General features: G+C 40.5%; 1 protein-coding gene across 1 annotated transcript in view; it reads right to left on the bottom strand.

Moving 5' to 3' along the window:
• Positions 1-25,855, bottom strand: part of VAT1L (vesicle amine transport 1 like) — a 149,077-nt gene that overhangs the window by 43,328 nt on the left and 79,894 nt on the right. Inside the window, exons 5-7 of the mRNA XM_044660617.1 lie at positions 23,897-24,000; positions 18,492-18,547; positions 13,558-13,752 (exon numbers count right to left, since the gene is read on the bottom strand). Of these exons, the coding sequence (XP_044516552.1) occupies positions 13,558-13,752; positions 18,492-18,547; positions 23,897-24,000 (355 nt within the window). The remainder of the gene's footprint in view (positions 1-13,557; positions 13,753-18,491; positions 18,548-23,896; positions 24,001-25,855) is intronic.

Here is a 25,855-nt window from a genome sequence, read left to right as displayed (position 1 = left end):
AGCTAGATATTATTATTATTATTATTATCCCTTTTTACAAATGAGTAAAGTGGATCAGATAGAGGTGAAGTGACACCACCAGCTCAAGGTCACCCAGAAATGAAGGGTGGTGGAAACTGAGTCAGAGATGGAAACTGAGTCTAAGCCTCTGGATTCCCAGTCCAGTCCACTTCTCACTGCATTAAAGGTCCTGTGCCTATCAATGTGAAATCCTGTGTTTGGCAGATAAAGAAATACAAGGACAATCAAGCCAAGGGCCCTGCCCTCAAGGCTTTTACAATCTCAGTCCTTGTGAACTTTTGAGCCTAGCCATGATATGTTCATGCTGGCTGGAAGTGTTCACACTGACACAGCCCATGTTCATTTTTTCCTGTGCCCTTGGCCCAAATCCCAGTTCCTTTTCCTGCCCACTTTGGTCTCTCCTACAAACTTCCCAGTGATTGCTATTCTGAAATATCTGAGGGGTTGTCATGTGGGAGAGAGATTATAATTATTTTACTTGCCTTTAAAGAGCAGAAACACGTAAGAACTGCCTCATGATGAAGCATTCAAAAAGAGAATGGGTTATGTGGGTGACTAGTGAGACCCCATCCCGAGTTCTACAAATAGATGTTTCAAACTTGTGTACAGACCTTTGTGAACTCAGTAAACTCTCGCTTGCTGGGGACGTTGCAGAGATATGTCTACCTTTCCAACTGGACCAGATGACCTCTGAGGTTTTTTTCCTTCTAATTCAGGGACTCTGTGAGTCAGGCTGGACTAGATGGACTGCCACTGAGTCAAAGGAAAACATGCCACCTGCGGCCTCCCTCTGACACCAGCTTCACTAACTTCCCCAAGTGTGACCTGATGAGCCAGGCCTCATCTCCCCTTCGAGGAGAAACGTCAACCTGACTTAATCATAGGTTTCCATCGCCTCTGTGGAGTGTTAGGCACAAAGGATTCTAGCTGTCAGGAAGAAAAGGGGATTCTTCTGACCACAGGAGTACAGACCAATGACTGACCCAGCCCACATATCAGCCATGGTTTCTCCATGCCTACAACCGTCTGAAAAGCAAAAAGTTCACTCGATTTGTCAGATGTATTTCTATTCTAATCGGTATCAAATATATGGCTTGGCCACGTGAATGGTGTCTTCCTTTTGGTGTCTTGTAGCTATTACGACAGGGACTAGTTTCCCGTGGTGAGGGATTTCTGAGGCTTCGCTTGCTCCCCTCACATGCCAGGTTTAGGGTGGGTCAATAGCAAAGGAAAGGGTGAGGCAAGAAGATTTCCTGGTAGAGCAAGAAGAATCCTAGATTTAGAATCTGAGGACCTGGGTTTTAATCCTGGTTTAAGCTATATACTAGGTGGGGAATTGGGGGTGAATCACCTCTCTTCTCTGGACTTTAAAAATGGGGACAAATTTCAGTTTATTGAGTATGAATTGGGATAGAGACAAAATTTAGATGAGATGCCAATCGTTACGTTCATGGAACTTCATCTGGCAGAAGGCTACGAAATTAATTCAGGACTGCAGGTAAGTGGATCGGAGGGGTACCGAGGGCTGCATGAGGCCAAGGAAGGAAGGGGTTGTAGCTAATTAAGGGGTGATGAGGGAAGGCTTCCCAGAGAAGGTAACATTTCGGTTAGGGGTTCAAGTGGGTAAGAACTTAACAGGCAGCTATCTTTGGAGTCAGATCAGCAATCATGTAGCAGGTCTAGCTCCTGGTTGTAGTGTGGCACAGGTGCAAGTCCAGCAACAGGCACTTATTAGATACCTACTAAGTGTCAGTTATTGTTCCCACTAAGTGCCGGCTATTGTTCAGTCCTTTTAGTCATGTCTGACTCTTTGTGGCTCCATTTTCTTGGCAAAGATACTAGTTTTGCTGTTTCTTCTCCAGCTCCTTTTATAGATGAAGAAACTGAGGCAAACAGGTTGAAGTGACTTGCCCAGGATCACACTGCTATTAAGTGTCTGAGGCCAGCTTTGAACTCAGGTCTTCCCGACTCCAGGCACTATGTTTTATTTACTTCGAGAGATACAAAGAAAAGCAAAAGATAGCCTCTGCTCTCAAGGAATTCATATTCAAATAGGGAAGAACTAAATATAGATAATTAGGTACACAGAAGCTATAAGGGCAGCTAGGTGGCACAATGGAAAAAGAACTGGATATGGGGTCAGGAAGACCCGAGTTCAAAGCTGGCCTCAGACACTTCCTAACTATGTGACCTTGGGCAAGTCACTTAACCCCCTAGAACATGTCACTCTTCTGTCTTAGAATTCAAAAGAGAGAGAACAAGAGCCAAAGACCTCCTGCCCAAAGTCACACATGCATATCCTTTTGATTTTTTAAGCCCTTACATTCCATCTTAGAATCAATACTGTGTATTGGCTCCAAGGCAGAAGAGCAGTAAGGGTGAGGCAATGACCTGCCCAGGGTCACACAGCTAGGAAGTATCTTAGGTCAAATTTGAACCCAGGACCTACCATTTCTAGGACTGGCTCTCAATTCACTGCCACCCAGCTGCCCCTTTCATACATATAAATACTTAAAAAAAAAAAAAAACCAAATCCTTCAAACTGATGCAACTTTTAGCACCTTAACTTTGGAAGCAATAATTACAGTTAAGCTCCCCTTTGATGTTGTTCAAAATGAAGCAAACAGCAACGTCAATCCACCTCTTACTTAGCTCCCAAAGAATGTCAGCTTCTGGGTTCTTTTCAGCCCAGTGACAGGCTTGACAACATGTGCTTGCCTTCTCAGCAAAAACACGCAGTCATCATTCAGCTCACAGTCCTCTAAGAGAAGTATCTGGCAGAAAAAAACAAATCCACCTTGGCCTAGTGCTCATCAGCTTTCTATGGGAATCTGAGGAGCCATCCAGAGACCTGGCTTCCCCCAAAACAAGGGCTGCTTTTACATTGAATGTTTAGAGGGACAATGGGATGCTCACATAATGGATGTGTGTGTGTGTGTGTGTGTGTGTGTGTGTGAGAGAGAGAGAGAGAGAGAGAGAGACAGACAGACAGACAGACAGACAGACAGACAGACAGACAGACAGACACAAACACACACAGAGACAGAGGGAGAGAGAGATACAGAGGAGGGGAAGAAAAGACAGATGGAAGAAGACAGAGAAAGAAGAGGTAGAGACAGAGCTAGAGAGAGGAAGAGAGATGGAGTGAGAGAAGAGAAGAGGAGAGGAGAGGAGAGGAGAGGAGAGGAGAGGAGAGAGAGAGAGAGAGAGAGAGAGAGAGAGAGAGAGAGATGATTCTGGTAGATGGACACATACTATTACTTCTTCAAAACCAAGTTTACCTTGAACTCCCTGGCCTTCTTCACTCTTGTTAAGTGCAGGACTAAGGAACTACATAAGATTAGGAAGTTCCTTTGAATTAAATTATCCCACAAGGGAAAAAAAGTTGAAAAAAAAAAAGAGAAATTGACTAAGAAGGTGAAAATAACAAATCATAAACTCAACCTCAGAGCTCTCTAGTTCAACCAAAAATCTCTTAAGAAAAAAAAAAAAAAACCTTACCTTCCATCTTAGAATCAATACTGTATATTGGTTCTAGGCAGAATAGTAGGGACTAGGCAATGGAGGATAGGTGACATACCCAGGAAATATCTGTGAAATCTGAACCCACAACCTCCCATCTATCCACTGAGCCACCTAGCTGCCCCCAGAAATCCTTTTATAACATCACTGGTAAGTGTTTATCCATCACTCAGCTGGACACTTCATTCTACTTCACCACGGATGTTTTGGATCCCAATTGTGGTGGTGTCCATTGAATTAACTCAATTTCTCTGACCTCCTTATCATCTGTAAATATGAAAATAATGCCATTTATGCATGGATCCAAGTCACTGATGAAAATTCTGAACAGCACAAAGCCAAGGTTCAATCCTTAGGGCCCTCTGGCCCTGAAGGATCAAAACTCATTCACAATACTGGTAAAAAGGGGCAAAAGGAGGGGGGGGGCAGCTGGGTAGCTCAGTGGATTGAGAGCCAGGCCTAGAAATGGGAGGTCCTAGGTTCAAATCTGACCTCAGACACTTCCCAATGTGTGACCCTGGGCAAGTCATTTGACCCCTATTGCCCACCCTTACCACTCTTCCACCTAGGAGCCAAAGCACGGAAGTAAGGGTTTAAAAAATAAAAAGGGGCAAAAGGAGGAAGGGTATTTAGCACAGGGTATTGCAGAGGCAGCTACATTCTCTCCTATTCATCCTTAAAAGCAAAACATTGCTTGTGCAAGTGCTAAGGTTTGATAAGCAGAAGCCAAGGAAATCATTCTGCACTAGGTTTGATGGCCCCTGGAGCAAAACCACTTTCAAATGGGAAAAGAAGCTCCCTTAAAATGACTCTAACCTGTAAAAACAAGCAAATATAAAAATGAAAAAAAAAATCCCTCACAACTGGACTATGTGATAAATGTCCTGGGTTCTGCTTGGTTAAGCAGTTTCCTCACAATCTTCCCTATGTCCCTCCCGCTCATCCCAATGCACCTATCCATCAAGGCCCAATTCCAATGCCATCGTCTCTAGGAAACTTTCTCTGAGTCTTACTCAGGCAGACTGGAGGTCACTTCTATCTCGCCTCTTCTCAGAGTACTTTATAGACTTCATTCTTTAGTTTAGAACATCCATTGGAATGAGTATCTACTAAATAGCTACTGTGTGCAAACATTCATGAACGTCTATTCTGACTTGCATTATTGTTTTCTGTATTGTTATGCTTTTTATTTTAAACCCTCACCTTCCATCTTAGAATAAATATTGTGTATTGGTTCCAAGGCAGAAGAGTGGTAAGGGCCAGGAAATTGGGGTTAAGTGACTTGCCCAGGGTCACACAGCCAGGAAGTATCTGAGGACAGAGTTGAACTCAGAATCTCCCATGTCTAGCTCTGACTATTCTTGATATACATCTTCCCAACTAAACAGTAAAGGACCAGAGAGAAAGGACCACGTCTTATCTAAACTTTATAATTCCCATGGTGCTCTATACACTGTAGGTACCTGATAAATGTTTTATTTAATGAACATTGATTGCTTAGTGGATAATTATCAGGTACTATATACTCCTATATCTGGGGACTTGAAGTTAAATGTTGATGTCCTTTTAATTATCCTGGATGGACCCTGGAGTTTCATTATCCTCTTTTATTCCCTTGACCCATACCCTCATTCCATCTCAGATAGAAATAGGTATGGTCATACCCTTGATATCACCATCAGTCATCCACAAATGTTTTACCTCCACCATCTATGATTTTGAAATTCTCCTATTTGACTGTCCTTTCATGCCAATCCTGTGCTTTCTGTGCCTCACCCCTTTTCTATGTTCTTATTACAACCTCAATCATCATTTCTCTCCTGGCTATAAAACTTCTACACCATGCCTCAGGGCAGATAATCTCATTCTCCTCAAAGATCTCATCAGCCTCAGCACTCTACCTCATTATAACCCTCTTCTGCTCCTCTGATAGGAGGAGGAAACTGAATTCCAATCCTACACTGGAAGAAAGAGCTCAGTTCAGACTGGCTGCATGACCTTGGGATTTCTCTGAGTAACTTCACAATACCTCTCAGGTGTACCTTCTCCTCCCCAGTCCCCAGCATTTTAGCTTCCTTTTCTGTGTTGTAGTCTTTCACTAGATTATAAACTCCTTGAGGGCAAGGACTGCATTTTTATATATTTAGATCCCCAGCACTTAGCATGATGCTTGGCACACAGTAAATTATTAATAAAAGTTAAATTATTGATTGAATCAAGTCACTCAACTCATTTCTGCTTTCCCAGGTGTGAAAGGAAATTCTTGGTTCTCTGTCTATTCTGAGTTTACACTTATAAAAAGGGAATCCTTTATTCTCTTTGCCTAGTTGGAGTTAACTCTTTGATTGACAATAACTTAAGTACCCCTACTTAGTACCTCACTAGTTTGTGAAGACAGGATTAACTCTCCTTTGTCTACTCTTAAATTGAATCAACAAAAGCCTGAACACCCTACTTAGCTCTAGGTGGAGGAGCTCTTAAGAGAGCTCCACCCTTTCAATTCAATCAGCCAGGAAATGAGAGTTCACAGGCTCAGAAACTCAATCAGCAAGGAAACTGTGAACCCTTTTGATGAGAATTCACACCTCCAGAAGGTGAGAAATGGATCCCATAGACACTGCTCCCCTGGGCAGTGCTGGGCAATTTGGAATCTGTGATTGGCCCTTGTGAAGAGGGGAAGGGATAAGAAGCCACTATAAAAGGCCCTGGATTTCTGGGACTGGGCAGTGAGACTTCAAGAAGGAAGTGAGCTTCAAGAAGAGGTTTGGCTCAAGGAAGAAAGTTGGCCTCAGGAGTCACTCTCAGCTTGAGTCATCGTCTTGACCTGCCTCTTGGAGGGAATTTGGGTGAGTGGATAGCTGGTTTTCCCTTCCTATCTTCTGGAGAGAGTTTAATTCTGGTTGAAGGTCAACCAGAGTCCTGGCTGAGTCAAGCACTGGAACAATATTTAGTAAATAGGCTAATGTCTTCTCTACTCTTTTGTAGTTCTCTGCTTTCACTCTTTCCATCTCTTTTGTAAATAAAAACTATTAAAGGTCATTTCAACCATGAGCAATAATACTTTTAATTGGTGACTACCATTATGACTTATAATTTTCATATATTTTAGTCAAACCATTAATTTTTACAGGTCATTAACCCTGCTCTGACTTCATTTTCTTCCCTTCAAAATTTTGATATTTTAGTTAACCAGTTTGACTGTCCCTAGCCCTTTAATCCCTCTGATTCATTGCTCTATTGCTGACCTATTGGCACTCATCCTTTTCTAAACCTCAAACCTGGATAACTTTTCCCATTTACTCTCACTATTCCTCTTTAGATGCTACCAAATAGTAGGAGGCACAGTGGACAAGCTGCTGGACCTGAAGTTAAGAAGACCTGAGTTCAAATCTGAACTCAGACTCTTACTAGCTGTATGACCCAGGGCAAGGATCCTTCATCCTGTTTGCTTCAGTTTCCTCAAGTATAAAATGAGCTGGAGAAGGAAAGAGCAAACCATTCCAGTGTATTTGCCAAGAAAACCCCAAAGGGGTCATAAAGAGTTGGACATGACTGAAATGACTAAATGATAACAAATACTATCAGAGAAGTCCCACAACTATGCTAACTGGATCTGATGCAAATTTATGTTATCTAATTTCAACTGGGCCACCTCTGCTTCATGACAAACCTTTTACCCTTCACAGGGATTATCCTAACCTTTTTCTTCTCAAGCCACCTATGCCATGTACTCCTTAGGGACTTTTGTTTAGTGGAGGACTTCTGCTCACAATTAATTGAAAACAATGAGGTTATTAATTGAGATTTTTCTCACTACTGAGCCCATATTTTAAATTTCCTCAAAATCATTCCCCATCTTCTCTTCTTTAGTTACCAAAGAGAAGATATCTCTACCAATTCTTCCACCTGTACCCTTCATTCATCTCCATCTGAATGTATCTCAAAGTCAACATGGACAAAATAGAACTCTATCTTTTTCTCTAACTCAGCCCTCTTCCAAACTTCCCTCTTTCTGTTGAAAGCTTTGCTGTTCTTCCAGTCACCCAGCCTAGGAATCATCCTCAACTCTTCCCTCTCACTCACTTCCCTTTCATATTCATTCAATTGTCAAATCCTGTCAGTCACACCTTCTCAACATGTATTCCTTTTTCCCTAGTTGATATGTTCATCCTTGCTCCCTTGGATTCTAATGGTAGCTTCCTAATTAGTCTTCCTCCATCTACCTTCTTCCTTCTTCCAATCCACATTCCCCCACAGTTGCCAAACTGATATTCCTTTAGCAAAGGTCTGATGATGTTACTCCATTAATCAAAAAAGTGTCAATGGCTTCCCATTACCTTTAGAATAAAATAGAAACTGCTCTGTTTGGCATTTAGAGCTTTTCCCAGATGGGCTCCAGTCTGCTTTTCCAGGCTGATGACACATTGCTCCCCCTCATGTACTTTGTGTTCCAGCCAAACCGGCCTCCTTACTATGCCCATCTCCTGTCTCTGGGCCTTTGAACAGGCTGTTCTATATGCCAAGAATATTCTTCTGCCTCAGTTCCAAACACTGGAGGCCCTAGCCCCCTCTAAAGCTCAGCTGCAGGGCCATTTCTTTCAAAAGGCTTTTTCTGGTTCTCCAATTACTAAGTCTCCACCACAATCTACCCAAAGCAGCATATGTTTGTTTTGTACATGTCAATGGGCAGATTGTGACTACCCCAGTAGAATGTAAACTCCCTGAAGGCAGGGATGAGAGTCATTTTTATATCTGTCTCCCTAGTATAGTGCTTCTTATCATAGTAGGTGCTTAATACATGTTTGTTAATTGACCAACATAGTTTTTTTCATATATAATCTGCTCATTTGAATTTTTAAAAGCATTAGTGACCACACATAGATCTTGTAGGATTTTTATTTGGACCATCAGGTCCAAATTTCTCAGTCAGTATCTTTAAATAGATTGATAAATGGAATATTTTTTAAAATTTATTTTCAGGTTCATAAACAGAACTGAAAGAAAACAGTCTCCTAGTGAGAAGGGAATTAATGGTAACCTTGTTTCATCTTACATGAAGCACAGAAACCACAGAATTATGAGAGCTCTGAGATCATCTGGTCCCCTGTGTACTATGTATTTATGAAATGCCCACTCGACAACATTCCCAACAAGTGCTCATCCAACCTTTACTTAAAGTAGGGGGCAATTTATTACCACCTGAGCTAGCTTGTCCTACTTTTGGGTAGCTCTAATTGCTGGACAACTTATCCTCATTTAAAGCCTAACTCTATCTCTTTGCCATTTCCATTCATTTCTCCTAGCTTTGCCCTGGGAGAAATTTTGTCAAGGAGAACAAATTTCATCCCTGTTCTATATGAAAGCCTTTCAAATAATTGAAGATAATTAACATGCTCCTCCACACCCAACCTCATCCAAGTCTTCTGTTTTTTAGTCTGAGTATTCCCCAGTACTCAGGGGAAAATTTATATCCCTGAATGCCTGTACCAACAAAATAGAGAGGAAGGAGATCAGTGAATTGGGCTTGCAACTTAAAAAAAATTAGAAAGAGAACAAATTAAAAATCCCCAGATAAAATCTAAATTGGAAATCCTAAAAATTAAAGGAGAAATGAATAAACTTAAAAGTAAAAGAACTATTGAACTAATAAATAAGACTAGGAGCTGGTACTTTGGAAAACAAATAAACTAGATAAAGTACTGGTTAATGTAGTCTGAGTATTCCCAGTTGACTCAACTGACTGTCATATGGCAAGGCCATATAGTCCTTCATCATACTGGTCACTCTGCCCAGCAATGTCTCTGAGTTGACAATGATAAAAGATAATTATCTTTTTAAAAATGCATCAGGGGCAGCTGGGTAGCTCAGTGGATTGAGAGCCAGGCCTAGAGATGGGAGATCCTAGGTTCAAATCCGGCCTCAGACACTTCCCAGTTGTGTGACCCTGGGCAAGTCACTTGACCCCCATTGCCTACCCTTACCACTCTTCTACCTATAAGTCAATATACAGAAATTAAGGGCCTAAAATAAAAATAAATAAATAAATAAAAATAAATACCTTTAAAAAAATGCACCACACAGAAATGAACATAATAATACAGATAAGAGTCCAATTAGATAAGAGTTCAATGGAATTATCACCTCAAATGTTCTGGATAGTATTTTTGTCCTAAGATTACCTTTGTTTTTTAGGCAGCTATGCCACATAGTTAGCCCATATTGGGTTTGTAGGGGCAGTTAGGTGGCACAGGAGAGAGTGTGCCTGACTTAAGAGTCAGGAAGACCTGAATTTAAATCTGGTCTCAGTCACTTAATAACTGTGTGAGCTTGGGAAAATCACTTGACCTCTGTTTGCTTCAGATTCCTCATCTGTAAACATGTTGTTAGGATTAAATGATATACTATTGGTCAAACAGCACAGTGCCTGGCACATAGTAGATACTGCATAAATTTTAGCTATTATCATCATCATCATTATTAATATCCACTAAATAAGAAGCCCAACTAATTTTTTTTTTAATCCTTGCATTTGGTCTTAGCATCGATTCTGAGAAAGAAGAGTGGCAAGGGCTAAGCAACTAGGGTTAAGTAACTTGTCCAGGATCACATGGCCAGGAAGTGTGTGAGGTCAGATATGAACCCAGGACCTTCTGACTTCAGTCCTGGCACTCTGTCCACTGTGCTACCTAGCTGCCCCACCTCCAGTTCATATTAACTCCTATGAATAACTGACTTGTTGACTGACTCGACCCCTAGATTCTTTTCACTTGAACTGTAGTCTTGCTACAATTCCCTCATTCTGAACTTATAAAGTTGCTTTTTTGAACCCACATGTAGGTTTTACATTTACTTATATCAAATGTCTCTTAATTGGATCAGTCCAATATTGGATCAGTCCAATCTTTCTAGACGGTCACGATCCTTTGGATTCTGAATGTCATCCAACGTAGTTGTTATTTCTTCTAGCTTTGTCATTGACAATTTTGATAAGTATGCCATTTACATCTTCATCTCAGTCATGACCAAAAAAAGCGTTCATTAGAACAGGGATCAGAATGGATCCCTAGAGGTATCCAACTAGCAACCACCTCCCAATTTTCCATTAAGCTCTTGGGGTTGAGCAGAAGATGTCTAATCCTTTCTCCATATGTTGTCCATTCAGGTATCTGAAGACCTCTATCATGCCTTTTTCAAGTCTTCTTAAAGTTCTTTTGTATATATGGTTTATTAAAGCCTATTGTACAATCCTATCAGTGATACGGAATCCATGCATTCAACAAATATTTATGTATTTGACTTGAGAAACACAAAATTGTGGTAAGTCTTGGTCCCTTTTCGCAGGAAGTTTCTACTTAGCAGTAGCATTAGGAAGGCTAACTTGGGATCTTCTGCCCTACAGTCAGTTTCTGCTTTGTATGACTAGTCCCTACAATTCCCTACAATTCCTAATAAATGTAGAGATCGATGGCCGAAAAGGAACACTAATGTTATTATCACAACCAGTTAGAGCCCAAGTAGAGTAGAGAAAATTTTTCTTTCAGTCTCTCAGGGTTTTATATTTCTTGCATGAAGTTATAAAGCTGGCTCCCAAAGCAATTTCTTGGGGGCGAGAATCATTATCATTTTCCTTCAGTGGTTAGCAAGCAAATAATACATTTTGCAAACTGTCTTCTGGCACTAGGAAGTTGTGTGGGCTCGATGACTCACTGTGTCTCACCCAACAGTGGCCCTGAACACATAAATTACCAAGTCTGATCCGACTGCAACCTTGAAGGGATGTTTGCCCATATTACAGAAAAATAACAAAGTCCCTGGCATATGGCATCAGAAACATCTGTTAGCAGATAAAGGTATGGAGAATGCCATTCATCCTGACCCTGGAAGGCTAGTCCTTCAGGGATGCTGCTGTTGATTCAGAATTTCTTTTTTCGGTGATCATAATTAATAGTTGACATTTTATAGTACTTTAAGGTTTTCACAGTGCCTTCCATGCAATATTTCATTTGACTTTCACAACAACCTTGTGAGTGAAAGGCTAGTATGGCCCCCATTTTACTAATGAGGAAAAAGAGACTGAAGTTAACTGACTTGTCCAAAGTCATACAAGTAAGCATCTGGAGTGGGATTTGAACCTAGGTTTTTGTGGTTCCAAGTTCTTTGCTCTATCCTCTATACCTCAGTGTCTTAAATGATTCTTAGAATCGGAACAGAGCCTTTCTCATTGTTGAGCATGCAACAGAAAATGATCTTAGAGTATCGATAATTTGGTTGTTCCACGATTTCCTTGATGTGGGCATTCCCTCCACAGATGAAGGGAGCATCTCTTCTATACCTTACTGACCTTTTCATCATTTATTAAAGATAGGTTCATCTTCTTTTTCAATATATGTACAAATGCTCATCCCTTCTCTACTCAAAACCCTTTAATGACTCTTTAATGCCCATCAAATAAAGTTTGAAATCCTTATACTAGCATTCAAAACCCCGCATTCCGGAAACTTCCTTTTTAGCCTTATTCCATACAGTGCTGTAAAAATATTCCATCTTCTGACCAAAATATTCCCCGAATCTCTTTCATCTCTGCATAAAAATAAGACCCTCCTCACCTCAGAGGTAGGAAGACTGGGCTTCATAGCCTACTCCTGAAAATTAGAAGCTGAACATACTGGACAGCTCTCTATTTCCCTCTAACTCCCCAGGATATAAGGTCTGCTGTCTATGCAAAGGGAAGGATTTCTCACACAGAAGTTCCACATGCTAACAAAACTGGATGCCTACAAATATTTGAAACATGACATCTTCCCTTTGCCACCTATTAAATGTCTGCCCATCCTTTACAACCCATTTCTAATATCACCATCTCTTGATCCCTACCTTCATCCAGTTAAAAATAAGAACAAAAAAAATCTCCCCTTCAGAACTGATCATATGCTTGCAACTCTCTGATACATTTAAGAATGATTCCATATGATCAGTGTTTATGTTTTGTCCCCATACTACCACTAGTAGGAATAAGAGCTAACATTTATATGGCTCTTACTATTATTATCCCCATTTTACAGATGAGGAAGCTGAGGTAAACAGAGGTTAAGTGACTTTCTCAGTCACAGACGGCTAGGAAGCATCTGATGCTGGATTTGAACTAAAGTCTTCTTGACTCCAGTCTTGCTCTAGACACAGTGATTCCCGAAGTGGGTGCTCAGCAATCCAGGAGGGCGGTGATGGCCACAATTTTTTTGTATTACATTCTATTCTGAGTTCGATAAATAGTTTCATAATTTCCAGGGGGCGCTAATATTTTTTTCTGGAAAGGGGGCAGTAGGCCAAAAAAGTTTGGGAACCACTGCTCTAGAGCAAGACTGGAGTCAAAAGACTTTAGTTTGTCACCTAACTCTGAATTCCATGAGGGTAGAGATTGTGTTTTATTTAAGCTTCATGTGTCCTTCAGCACCCAGCACGGTGCTTTGCACAGAGAGGTGCTTAATCAATGTTTGCTGAACTTGAAAGCATGATTGATTCTAATATAAGAATTCACTTAATTCATAGGAATTTTGATTTAGAGTTAGAAAGAATCTTAGAAATCCTCTGGCTTAGCAATTCTCAAATTTTGAGGTGTCAGGATCCCTTTACATGCTTAAAAACGATTAAGCTTTTGTTTATGTGGGGAATATCTATCAATATCTTCTTTAATCAAGGAAAAACATTTTAGGATTATTATGAAAATAGTTCTGAGCTCACAGATCCCCAGACCATATACTTTAAGAAATTCTGTTCTACTTTAATCATTTTACTGAGGGCCAAAGACACTACAGTGACTTGTCTAAGATCATCAGCGAGTAGCAGACCTGAGATTTGAACCCAACTCCCTGACTCCAAATTCTGGATTCTTTACTCTGTTTACTCTCTTCTTGACTAACAAGAACCCTAAAAAGCTAGGAAAAGGGATCACTGATCCTTTTCTTTCAAATACCATGGCTAAAATGTCAGTGTTTAGCAAAAAGGCAAAATGCTTACTTCTTCCAGGGCCCATAACGAGTCAACCATAGGTTTGATCTTCTTCTCGTTGTACAGGGCTATGAGTTTGTCCATTATGCCTTTAATCAGGCCTCCTCGGCCCTGTTTGAAAAGGAGATTGAGGAGAGAAAATCCAGCAATGACTTTGTTCTCTTCATACAGCTTGATAGGGTTGACCTTCTCGACCTGCCACCACTGAGGATAGAAGTGACAAGAGCATTAGAAGAAATGGGGAACAGAAAAAGTCATATGTGATCCTGTGAGGGGAAGAAAGAGTGTCACCAAACTCTAAAAATCTGGACTACTTGAGAGTTAATCCTTCAATTAAAATTGTGCCTTTAATCCTCAGTAATAAAAGTAATGATGATGATGATGCTATCACTGACACTGATGTGTTGCCTTAGTGTGTAAAGGGCTATGAGACCTCAAGCAAAGCATGTTTCCTCTCTGGTATCAGTTTCCACGTCTGAAAAATGAGTAAATTGAAGAAAAACTCTAAGGTGTCTTTCAGACTTAATGTGCTACATTTTAAGTACCTTTTTCTAGCTTGGAGCTTTTCAATCTACGGCTTTTTTCTAGTCCTACGAGGCAAGGAGAGGCATCGGCTTTCCATCCTTGAGCCTTTCTCCAAGTAGATGAATCAGATCTATACAGACCTCTCATCTGTCCCCCGACTGGAAGACTTGGACCTTGGAAGGTCTTTAGATCTCATTTCATCAAACCAACTCATATTAGAGACATGGAAACTGATGAAAGGTGAAGTTAAGCAACTCACTTGAGATGGAGAGTTAGAAGGTGACCGAAATGGGATTTGAAATCAGGTCCTCTGACCTCAATTCTAGAGTTCTTTACCCTCCACCATGTTTGAACCTCATCCATGAGCACATATTGCATTTGGCATGGTTATTCCGGCTGCCGCTGCAGCCAAAAGGCCTCGGTCCCACTCTTCACACCATATGCAGTTTCCAAGAGGGGCCTTTGTTTTTCTGAATGCTTCAGTCAAACATGTACACAATGCAATTATTGTGTTAACACTGTGCTTATGGGAGCCTGTATTTAGGGGAGAAAAGGGAAAACACTCTGTACGACTGAATGTAATTTGGGACCAATTTGCTTACCCACAGCAATCTGTCAGTGTTGAGTTAATTACAGCAACATAAAAATAGCTATTCTTGTTCTGAAACCAGTCATCAAGAGAAATGCTCACAGAGACATCTTGTCTTTTCCTTTTTTTTTTTTTTTTTCTGGGATGAAATAATTCTCCTCCCAGATACGAACGTTCAAAGGAAAAGAAATCCTTAATGCTTATCTCAGAAGGACAAGGGAGATTACATGAAGTATTCTCAATTGGGTGATAGTGAGCAGAGGAAATGGTGGTACCAGAGACCCAGGGCATTTTGGAACAAGAAGAAAATAGACTAGAGAGTCTCTAAGACTCCCTTCCAGCTCTGACTCTAGGTTGATCCCCACAACAACTCTGGAAAGAAGGAGCTATTATGATTCCCATTTCACAGATAAGGAAACTAAGTCAGACATAAGTTAACTGACTTGCCCAGAGTCACACAGCTAGTAAGTATCTGAAGCTGGATTCGAATAATAATAACAATAACAACAAAAATAATAACAGCTAACATTTATTGAGAGTTTACTATATGCCAGACACTGTGCTAAGCCCTTTATAATTATTATCTCATTTGATCCTTACCACAATCCTGAGAGGTAGGTGCTACGACTCTCCCCATTTTGCAGGTAAGGAAATTAAGTCAGACACAGGTTAGCTGACTTGCCCAGAGTCACACAGCTAGTAAGTATCTGAGGCTGGATTTGAATAATAATAACAACTAACACTTACTGAGAGCTTATTATATGCCAGATACTATGCTAAGTACTTTACAATTATTATCTCATTGGAGCCTTACCACAATCTCGAGAGGTAGATGCTATAACTATCCCCATTTTATAGAGGAAACTGAGTTGTACAGAGGTTAGGCGAATTGCCTAAAGTCACAGAGCTAGTGAATGTCTGAGGCTGGATTTGAATTCTAGTCTTCCTCGCTCCAGGGCCAGCACAAGTGACGCAATGGATCATAATAGTGCCTATGCTCCCAAGGTTATTATGAAAATTAAAGGAGAGAATATTTGTAAAGTATTTAGCACAATGCCGGCCACATAGTAGGTATTTAATAAATGTTCGTTCCCTTCTTCTTTAGCGTCCTATGTCCTAATTTCTATAAGGATTTTTGACTCTGACATTCTATGAGTTTAAGCATGAGGCACTTGGGTTAATGTGAATTAACTCTTACTTAATTAGAACTTCAGATTAACCTCATTTCTGAGCATGGTGACGTAATGGAATTACATTAGGAAAATTACAGTCTTCCTGGCAATAGTTAGCCCATAATCCAAATCATGCCAGTTGACATATATTAATTTTTCTTCTTGACTAGAGTTGGAATCACTGAGTCCTAAAGCTGGACAGAAATGGTGAGAACAACCAGGTCATGCAGGAGATGGGATTCCTTCTACCATGTCTCCTATGAGTGGTTCCTCAGCCTCTCCTGGAAGGTGTCCAGTGCTGAGGACCTCACTACCTCCCAAGGAGGTCCATTCAAGGTTGGGCAGCTCTAATTATTAGGAAGTTCTTCCTCATTTTTAAACCAGAAGTTGTCTCATTGTAACATCTACCTTCTGCCCTCTAAGATCAAAAAGAACCAGTCTAATGCTTCTTCCTTTTTTTTTTTTTTTACACCCTTAGAATTGATACTAAATATTAGTTCCAAGGCAGAAGAGTTATAAGGGCTAGCCAACCAGGATTTAGTGACTTGTCAGGGTCATATAGCTAGGAAGAGTCTGAGGTTGCATTTGAACCCAGGACCTCTGGTCTCCATGCCTGGCAATTTAATTCTTCTTAATCCCAACAATTCATTCATGAATTCAATGAATGACACTTAATAAACTCAATCTAACAAACAAATGAGGTCTGTAATGATGAATCTCCACAATGGCAAAAGAGACTCCTAGCAGAGCTATAGAAAAAGAGCATCTAAGACAGGGGAGGCAATAGTCCTGTTGCACTATGCTCTGGTGAGATGTCACCTGGAGTGTGGGTTAAGAGAAACATAGGCAGGCTAGAGGATACTGGAGACCAAGTCTGGAAAAAAAAATTTCAGTAGAAGGGACTTGGGAAAAGCTTAAGAGAAAGAAACAAGCATTTATTAAGAACCTACTATGTGCTAGATACTGTGCTAAGCACTTTACAAATATGATATCATTTAATCCTCACAACAACCCAGAAAGGTGCTATTACTATCCCCATGTTATAGTTAGGGAAACTGAGGCAGAGGTTAAGTGACTTTCCCAGAGTCACACAGCTAGTAAATATCTGAAGCTGGAGTTGAACTCAGATCTTCTTAACTCCAGGTCTAGTGTGCCACCTAGCTGCCTAAAGAAAGGAAGACAATGTGGTGCCTTGAACATAAAGGTAGCAGATGCTTAATGACAACTGCTTGCTGGCTTAGCTTGAGACATGTGTGAAAGGCTGTCACTACAGAGAGATGAGACTTGTTCAGTCTGGTTCCTGATAGGAGCTAAGGAGCAGTGGGTACAAGTTACAGAGACACAGATTTTAAATGTAAGAAATTCCTAATAATTATAGCTGTCAACAATGGCAAGAGTCTTGGGAGGTAATGATGTCCGTATCACTGAAGGTCTTTAACCCAAGGCTGAATGACTTCTTCTGGGGAATGTTCTAGAAAAGATTCCTGTTCCGAATGCAGATTGGACAAAATGCCCTCTGAGACACCTACAGACTATGAGAATCTAACTAGAACATCCAAATTCTAGAAATGTTCTCAGTACGTGGCAATAGGCTCAACACCCAAACAATCTCTGCTTAAATCAAACTGAGCATTTCTCTCATTTTTTTCCCACCTACCACCCCAAAAGGAAGCTGATGCTAGCAAATTCAATGTCCACAGTCATTGTTCTGTTCCTTAGTGCTTTTTAAAATGCAGCCTCATCTTACCAGTGAAAATCAAGCACTTTGCTAGGGTAAGGAACTTCAAAAGAAACCTACAGTGTAGTGAATCTGGCCCACATGTACTTTTTTTACTTACCTAACCTAAGCACACGGTATTGCTTCTCTCAGTGTTCTAGTTGCTGTGCCACTTATGCTGGGCGAGGAATCAAGATCTAAGTTCAAATCCAGTCTCGGACACTGACTATGTGACCCTGGGCAAGCCACCTAACTTCTGTTGGTCTCAGTTTCCTTATCTATAAAATGGGGGTAATAATAATACCAACCTCTCCGGGTTGTTGGGAGGATCATAGGAGATAATAATTCTAAAGCACTTAGCATAGTCTAGCACACTAATAAGCACTATATAAATGTTAGCTATAATTATTATTCAAATACAACCTCAGATACTTACTAGCTGTGTGACTCTGGGCAAGTCAGTTAATCTGTTTGACTTGGTTTCCTTCTCTGTAAAATGGGGTTCATACTAGTACATTCCTTCCAATGACAGAGTATTTGTAAGGCATTAATAATTGTTTTCTTCTTTTCCCTTCCAGGTTTCTGATTCCATTTCTACACTCTGCTCACCAGGAGTGGACATGGGCTTACATTTCTGAACACAGCGTCCTCTGTACATTCTTAGACTCTCTCCCCATATCCAAGGCCCCTCTCCAACATTTCAAAAGTAGATGGTTCTTCTGACAACAGTATTTTCAAACCATCTCCTAACATGATCATGGGGTCCCCTCTAAGAGACTTAACATCCCTGCATGGGGCTGAAGATTTTCCTAAATGCCCTTCTACTAACTGGCTTTTGGTTTCTCTTATTGCCTACAGGTCTCCAGCTGGCCCAGCCTGGACATGAAGGCCTCTTCATATATGAACATGGGCTGCACATAAGATTTCTGCAAATACTCACTGATTTTGCAAAGCTGAAGAAGCTCTTGGTCTCCCCTGTCACAGTGTTTGATGACCCTGTGAAGAGAGGACATGGAACAAGAGTCACTGAGAAGAAAGAGCACTGCAATGGACTGAAAATACTGGATGTAGAGCCAGAAAACCTGGGACAAGTTGCTCTCCTGTATTTGCCTCAGTTTCCTCATCAATCAGCCTAGATGATCTCTAAGACCCCGTTTAGCTCTAGATCCTTGGAAACAACTTATTTGGAAAGCAAAAGCTCTGGTATTTGCTCCAAACGAAAGGGTTGTCATTGTTTGAATTAGGGACTGGAAAGAATGTGAAAATATCACACTGGGCAAGTAACTTGAGGGAACTCCCAAGAACCTTGGAAAAGGAGGAGGGAAAGAGAGGAACAAAAGAATTGAAGTGACTGAAGATCTCATTGGAATGGAAAATGAACACATTAAAAAAAAAAAAGCTAGGCAGGCACGCTTAGCTTAGAGAGAAGAGAAGGCTCAGGGAGAGTATATAGTTGCTGTCTCTAAGTATCTGAAGGGCTGACATGTGAAAGAGGCTTTAGACTTATTTTGTTTGATCAGAAGTAGGTTCAACGGGTAGAAGCTGTGAAGAGGCAGATGTAGGGTAGAAGCACTCAGGTGCTAGTGTATTTTCGCTGCTACCTTGGGGCGTGCCATTGGAATCCATCTAGATGACCATTTCACAAGGAGGGCATAAAAAAAATTCTTGCTTAGGTGGAATGGTCTCTTTGTTAGGTTAGATGGCCCCTGAGGTCCCATCCATCTGAGATCCTATGAAACTGATAATCTGCTAGTTATCACTGAACAAGGTATCAGGATAGCAGAGAAGGCACTGACTGCATGCAGCCTGGAGACCTTGGTTTTGTCTTAGTTCTGCTACTAATTAATTGAGATTGAGTCTGAGTCACTTCCTATGTCCTCTCTTTTGTTCTTAGTAAAACAGAGACAGTTCTATACACTAGCCTCTTTTCCTTACATATGATTCTCTATCAACTAATTCTGGGAACTAAAAAAAAAAAAGAAAGAAACCCAAAACCCTATCTTAGATAATATGAAGTATTGATTCCAAGGCAGAAGAGCTGTAAGGGCTAGGCAATTGGGGTTAAGTGACTTGCTCAGGGTCACAAAGCTAGGAAGTATCTGAGTCCACATTTGAATCCAGGACCTCCTAATCCACTGAGCCTCCAATATGTCCCTGGACATTTTCAATGGCATGCCTGGAAATCTCTCTCCCTCTTTATCTCCACTGACTGGTTTCGTTTAAGTCTCAGCAAAAACCCCACCTTCTGCAAGAAGTCTTTCTCAGTCCTCCTTAATCTTAGGGCCTCTCCTCTGAGACCATCCCCAACTTATGTATCTAGTTTGCATTTAGTGGTTTGCATACTGTCTATCTCATTAAACTGTGAGTTCCCTAAGAGCACAGGCTATTTTAACTTCTTCTTTTTGTATCCCTAGAGCAGTGATTTCCAAAGTGGGCACTACTGCCCCCTGGTGGGTGCTGCAGTAATCCATGGAGGCAGTGATGGCCACAGGTGCATTTATCTTTCCTATTAATTGCTATTAAAATTAAAAAAAATTAATTTCCAGGGGCTAAGTAATATTTGTTCTGGAAAGGGGGCAGTGGGCTGAAAAAGTTTGGGAACTACTGCCCTAGAGTATAAACCACTGCATGGCACACAGCAGGCATTTAATAAATGCTTGTTGACTTCCTACTTCACAGAGTCAATACAAGAAAAATGCTATGTAAACTCTAAAGGTCTCGATCAGAGTTGCTTAACCTGGGGTCCATAGACATCCTTTACCTCACCTGAAGATAGATTTCAATGCATCCATGAATGTGGGCAGTGAAAAGACTGTAGTTTTATGTATGCTAATCTTTTTTTTAAGGGGATGTGTGTGAATTGTTAAATAAAGTTTTTTTTATTAATATCTCCCCCCAAAAAGAGCCATTCCATACAACAAAAAGTATTTTTTAAGAGGAAAAAAGTCAGCACAGTTAATCAGTATACTGAAAAAGTCTGAAAACATGTCCATTGCATAACATCTGTGGACCTCCCACCTCTAACAAAGGGGTGATTTGAGATTCTTTCCTCATATAGCTTTATTCAAGTCATGCTTGACCATCATTTTGTTATGTTCATCTTTGATGTTTTGGTGTGTTCTCACTAGCCTTTAACTGAAATTGATCATTTCCTTCACTCTGAAAGCCTAATTCTGAGGAGGGGTTTATGGGCTTCATGAGACTGCTAAAGGGGCCAGTGGTTAACACACACACACACACACACACCTCTAGAGAAATGGGAATAACTGTCTCCCAGAAATGAAAAGTGATTCATTTCACATGATAACTCTTTTGTTATTTTTGAAAAACAGACATCCAGGAGCTCTTTGAAAAAAAATGATTTGTTCTGACTTACGTAAGCCCTTCAAGACAAAATCTGACTGCCTCGCTCAAATCCTTTTCATATGACACACTCAGGAAAGCAAGGGGCAAGGCATGCCTGAGTGTCATAGTAGTTTGGTCCAGAAATCACTTAACCTCTCATCTGCTGATGATTTTTTAAAGTCTATCTTGTCCAGGCTAGAACACCACAGGTTGGTGCTTGCTTTGTTTCCTATCTGTGCCAGTTTACCCATTCTTAGGCAATCTGGAGAACCCCTGATACCAAGAGCTTGCCATATTGATGCTGAACTTAGTAGACACCTAAAGAGTTTAACTCACCAAAGCTTGGCACTTCTGAGCTCAAGGGAGCCACAATTTCCCCAGTATACCTACAGGAACCACAGCCATGACTATCTCTGAGGCCTCTTACAAACTTGTGAGTGGGGAATAAATCCTTTTAAAGTCATTGTGATCAGAAAGGTCACTCCCCTTCTGAACCTCTAGGATCTTTGTGACAGGGACTGAAAAATGAAGTCTAAAAGAGTTTGGAACCAAACAATTTCTTCCAGGAGATTTAAATCAAACAGAGAGGATACTGGGCTTTGTTTCACATAGTGAATGGAAAGAACCCTAGGCTGCAGTGGTCTGCCCCAAATGTTATGTGTGACCTTGGACAAGTCACTTTCCCTTATTGGGCCTCTGCTTCCACCTTTGTGAAAAGCTGGAGCTGGACTAGACAATCTCTATATTCCCTTTAAACTTTGACAATGTATATTCTATGTCCTAAGGTCCCTTCTAGCTCTACCATTCTGTAGTTTGTGTCTTAACGTCCCATCCAGTTGGGTCAAGCTCTATTCTGTCTTCTAAGCTCTCCCTTCTAGCTCTGTCATTTCATGCTCTCTGTTCTAAAGTCTTCCAGCTCTGCTCTTCTCTGTTCTAGGTCCTTAAGTTCTCTTTCAATTTTAACATTTTATGTTCTATTTTCTAAGGTTCTTTCTAGCTGTGGCATTCTCTGTTCTAATATCTTTTACAGTTTAGACATTCTATTCTCTGTTTTAAGGTTTCGTTCTGATGTGGCATTCTCTGTTCTCTCTCCCTCTCTCTCCCTCCTTCCCTTACTTTCTGCCTTAGAATCAGTACTATGTAATGGGTTCCAAGGCAAAAAAGTGGTAAGGGCTAGGGAATTAGGGTTAAGTGCCTTGCCCAGGATCACACAGCTAGGCTATCTAAGGACAAATTTGAACTCAGGACCTCCCATTTCTAGGCCCAACTCTCAATCCACTGAGCTACCTAGCTGCCCCATCTATTCTCCTTTAAGATTCCTCCTTGCTTTGCTACTTTGTGTACCCTGAACTCAGGTCACTTCCAGTTCTAATATTCCGCACTGTTTCTTCTAAAGTTTCTCTCAGCTCTCACACCCTGTGTTGCATGTTCTATGATCCCTTTTAGCTCTGTCATTCTTGGAGTATACAAATGCTCCACACTTCCTCAAGATCAACATTCTACACTGAACATAAACTTCATAGACTAAATGTCCCCCTGCCTGAACACAATTCCCTTATGTCAATCTCAATGTAGAGTCAAAGAATGGCAGAGTTGGAAGGGAATTAAGACTCATCAACTATCAAAAGTGTCAGAGATCATCTAATCCAAACCCTTCATTTTACAGAGGAGGAAATCAAAGCCTGAAGAAACAAGGGTAGGACCTCCCATAGTCACACAATAACCTATTGACAAAACCAGGATGAAAATTCCTCTGTTCTAACTCCCAGACCAATTTCTCACTATGCCATGCTTTCTAATCCTGCAGCTATTTACAGAGTCAATTTTAGGGATAACAGGGTAAAATAATATGCCTCCATGGCCTTGGAATTTGTTCATATGAACAATAGTTTATCCATGAAAACCATTTTTATTTTGTACATTTTTTGTAAATTCATAATTTTGTAAATGTGTTTTTTATTGTGACCATCAACATAAATATTTTAATATTTTAAAAACCAAGAAAGAATAATTAAGAATAAAACAAATAATAATATCATAAATGATACAATAAAATATAAGAATAAAGAAGAATATATAAACCAAGAAGAAACTATGGACTTCTATCATATTCAGTTTGTTTTTAAAGAGCATATAATATGTACATAAAGTGAATAAAAGATTAGCAAAACTGTTCTGTTTTTGTGCTCCCTTCTATAGTTTTTTTAGTTTTCTTCTTTGCATTAAAAAAAATGTTTGTTTTTTTTGAGGCAGCTAGGAAGCTCAGTGGACAAGGTTCCAGGCCCAGAGTTGGGAGGACATGGGTTCAAATCTGCCTCAAATACTTCCTAACTCTGTGACTCTGGGCAAAGTCACTTAACTCCAATTGCCTAGCACTGCTTTTCTGCCTTAGAACCAATACTTAGTGTTGATTCTAAGACACAAGGTAAGGGGTAAAAAAATGTTTTATTGATGTACATTTTTCTATGAACATTTAATGCTATCTAGCAAAAATCAGGCCATGTAGTCTGACAAGGGCTTTTTGGTTTGCTTTGTTTTGTCATGTACCCCTCTTGCAAAGTCTTCTTTAAAGAGAACATTATACAAAGGCAGGTAGTGTAATAAAGGCAACACTGGTCTTCGGAATGGGAGTTCTAAATTTGAATCCTGTTTCTATCACTCAGTAGGTCTACGACCATGGGCAAGCCACTTCACCTGAGTTTCCCCATGTGTAAAATGGGGATAAAAATAATTGCCCTATCTATGTAAGAAGATTATTGCAATGAAAGCTTGCAATTGTCCACTTTCAAAGGTCATAGAAATTATATCATTGTTATTTCTTGTCTTGAAATCAGGGACATCCCAGGGAACTATTTGATCTCTTCCTCTTTCCCTCTTGCCCCACTAAGCTCCCTCAAAAAACCTCAAAACTGAACCCTGAACTTGACACCTGGGGTATTAAAGATTTTTAACACAGAGCTCTTTTCTCATGAATGTACCCATTACACCTTCCATACTCACCATATAAAATATATGTTCCCAGAGGTTTGAGAAGACTGAGGCCCTTTCCTGTGTTTTCTCCACACAGACAATCCAAGACAATATCTACGCCTTCTGGAGAGATTCTGAATGGCAGAGAAACAAAACACAAGATAGCTATAAGTAAGGGAATAGAGAAGATTTCCTCCCTTATTCTCAATTATAGGGCAGGAATCTATCAGAACCTCAGGACAATTATTGAGTTGTCCCCAGCTCCTGATGTAAAGCTCGAACTCAGTTACAAATAGAATAATGTAGTCAGGAAAGTATATGAAAGGCCTGGCATTTAGGCCTCCCACAAACTCCCACTATCCTCCGCTTCCAGGCTCATCTAATACATCTCCCACGATCCTCTATACTCTGGCCAAATAAGGTTCTTCATCATTCCCCCATACACATCCACTCTATTATACCTGTGATCACAATAACACCTCGTTTTTCATCTCTCCCAGGTGATACTCTACTCATTCTTGAAGATCTAGGTTGGCTTAACTCTTTGATTCTATGATTCTATTATATTGCAACCTTCTCTGGCAAATGATAACCTTTTTCCTGTTAAGAAAGGGTCATATTATCCCAGTTTTCAAAGAAGAAAAAAATGGGAATAGGCAATCTGTAGAACACTGAACTTGACTTTGATTTCTGGGAATAGTCTAGAATGTTTTACTAGGAAGATGGTTAAGGAAGCTAGTTGGCACAGTGGTGAGAGTACTAGACTTGGAGTAAGTTCAAATCCTGCTTTAGACACTTAATAACTGTGGGCACATGAGCAAATGGCTTAACGTCTCTCAGCCTCAGTTTTTTCACGTGTGAAATGGGAGAGTAGGTTTTGATGGCCTTTAACGTTTCTTCTCAGTCTAATTCTATGACCCTATTATCAAGAATGAAATTTAAGTCATAAAAGTAAATATACCCTTGGATTCACAAAACCAAGTTTGCCTTCATGAGACTGGGATAGTATGGCTCAGAAGTTGTTCCAATATTTGGTGCTTTAGTGGGGCCTGTGAGCTCAATAGGTTAGTGATACAGCCAAGAAAACGAATTCAATTTTTGCCAATATTTAGTGATGCATAAAGTTCAAGAATGAGGAGGTGAGAGATAGCAGACTTCTCAGGGAAGACTGCATCTGGAATAGAATGCTGTGCTGTGGGTCACATTTAATTGATAAGCTGGAGGTTTGTCCAGGATGGCAAAGGGCCTTGAATTCATGCCATATAACAATTGGTCAAAGCAATGTTTGGCTTGATAGAGACAGAAAAGGCCTGGAGCCAATTTGAAATATCTGAAAGGCTGTCGTGCACAGGGAAGGGGTGGGATTATTTTGATCTAGAAGTCAGAACAAGGAGCAATGAGTGAAAACTGGAAAAAAGGCAAAGTTAAGCTTGATATAGGAGAAAACCTCCTAACAATTAAAGTTGTCCAAAAGGAACAGGCTATCTCCAAAGGTAATTAGTCCTCCTTCATTGGAGATGTTCAAGCAGACTAGAGGATCAGTTGAAAGGTATGATGACCTTTGGGGTGTGTATTGGACTGTATGGCCCTCTGAAATCCCTTCCAACTCAAAATTTCTGTTATTCTATAGGTCTGTATGCAGAATATTATGTATTATGTTCTATAGATACCTGTGTGTGTGTTTTACGGCCTTACTATTTTATAGTCTCTGGAGGAAAGGAGGAGGCAAAACCAATATTCTATCTAAATTGCAATTATCTTTAGTTGGTGTTTCATTAAGTTACTTGAATTCCACTTTTTTTCAGAGGCTTGGTGGAATAGGAGGACAGAGAAAGAATGAGAAGGGGGAGGAAGAAAGGGGAGGATGGGGCAAGGAGTGGGAAGGAGGGAAGAGAAATGGAAAGAGGTAGAGAGAGAAAAGGGGGAGAGGGGGAGAAGGGGAGAGAGAGACAGACAGACAAAGAGATGGAGAGAGGCAGAGCCAGAGAG

This window comes from Gracilinanus agilis, chromosome 2 (assembly GCF_016433145.1).
Source record: "Gracilinanus agilis isolate LMUSP501 chromosome 2, AgileGrace, whole genome shotgun sequence".
NCBI lineage: Eukaryota > Metazoa > Chordata > Mammalia > Didelphimorphia > Didelphidae > Gracilinanus > Gracilinanus agilis.
Note: the sequence above shows the minus strand (reverse complement) of the source record. Positions and strands in the feature narration are given on the sequence as shown.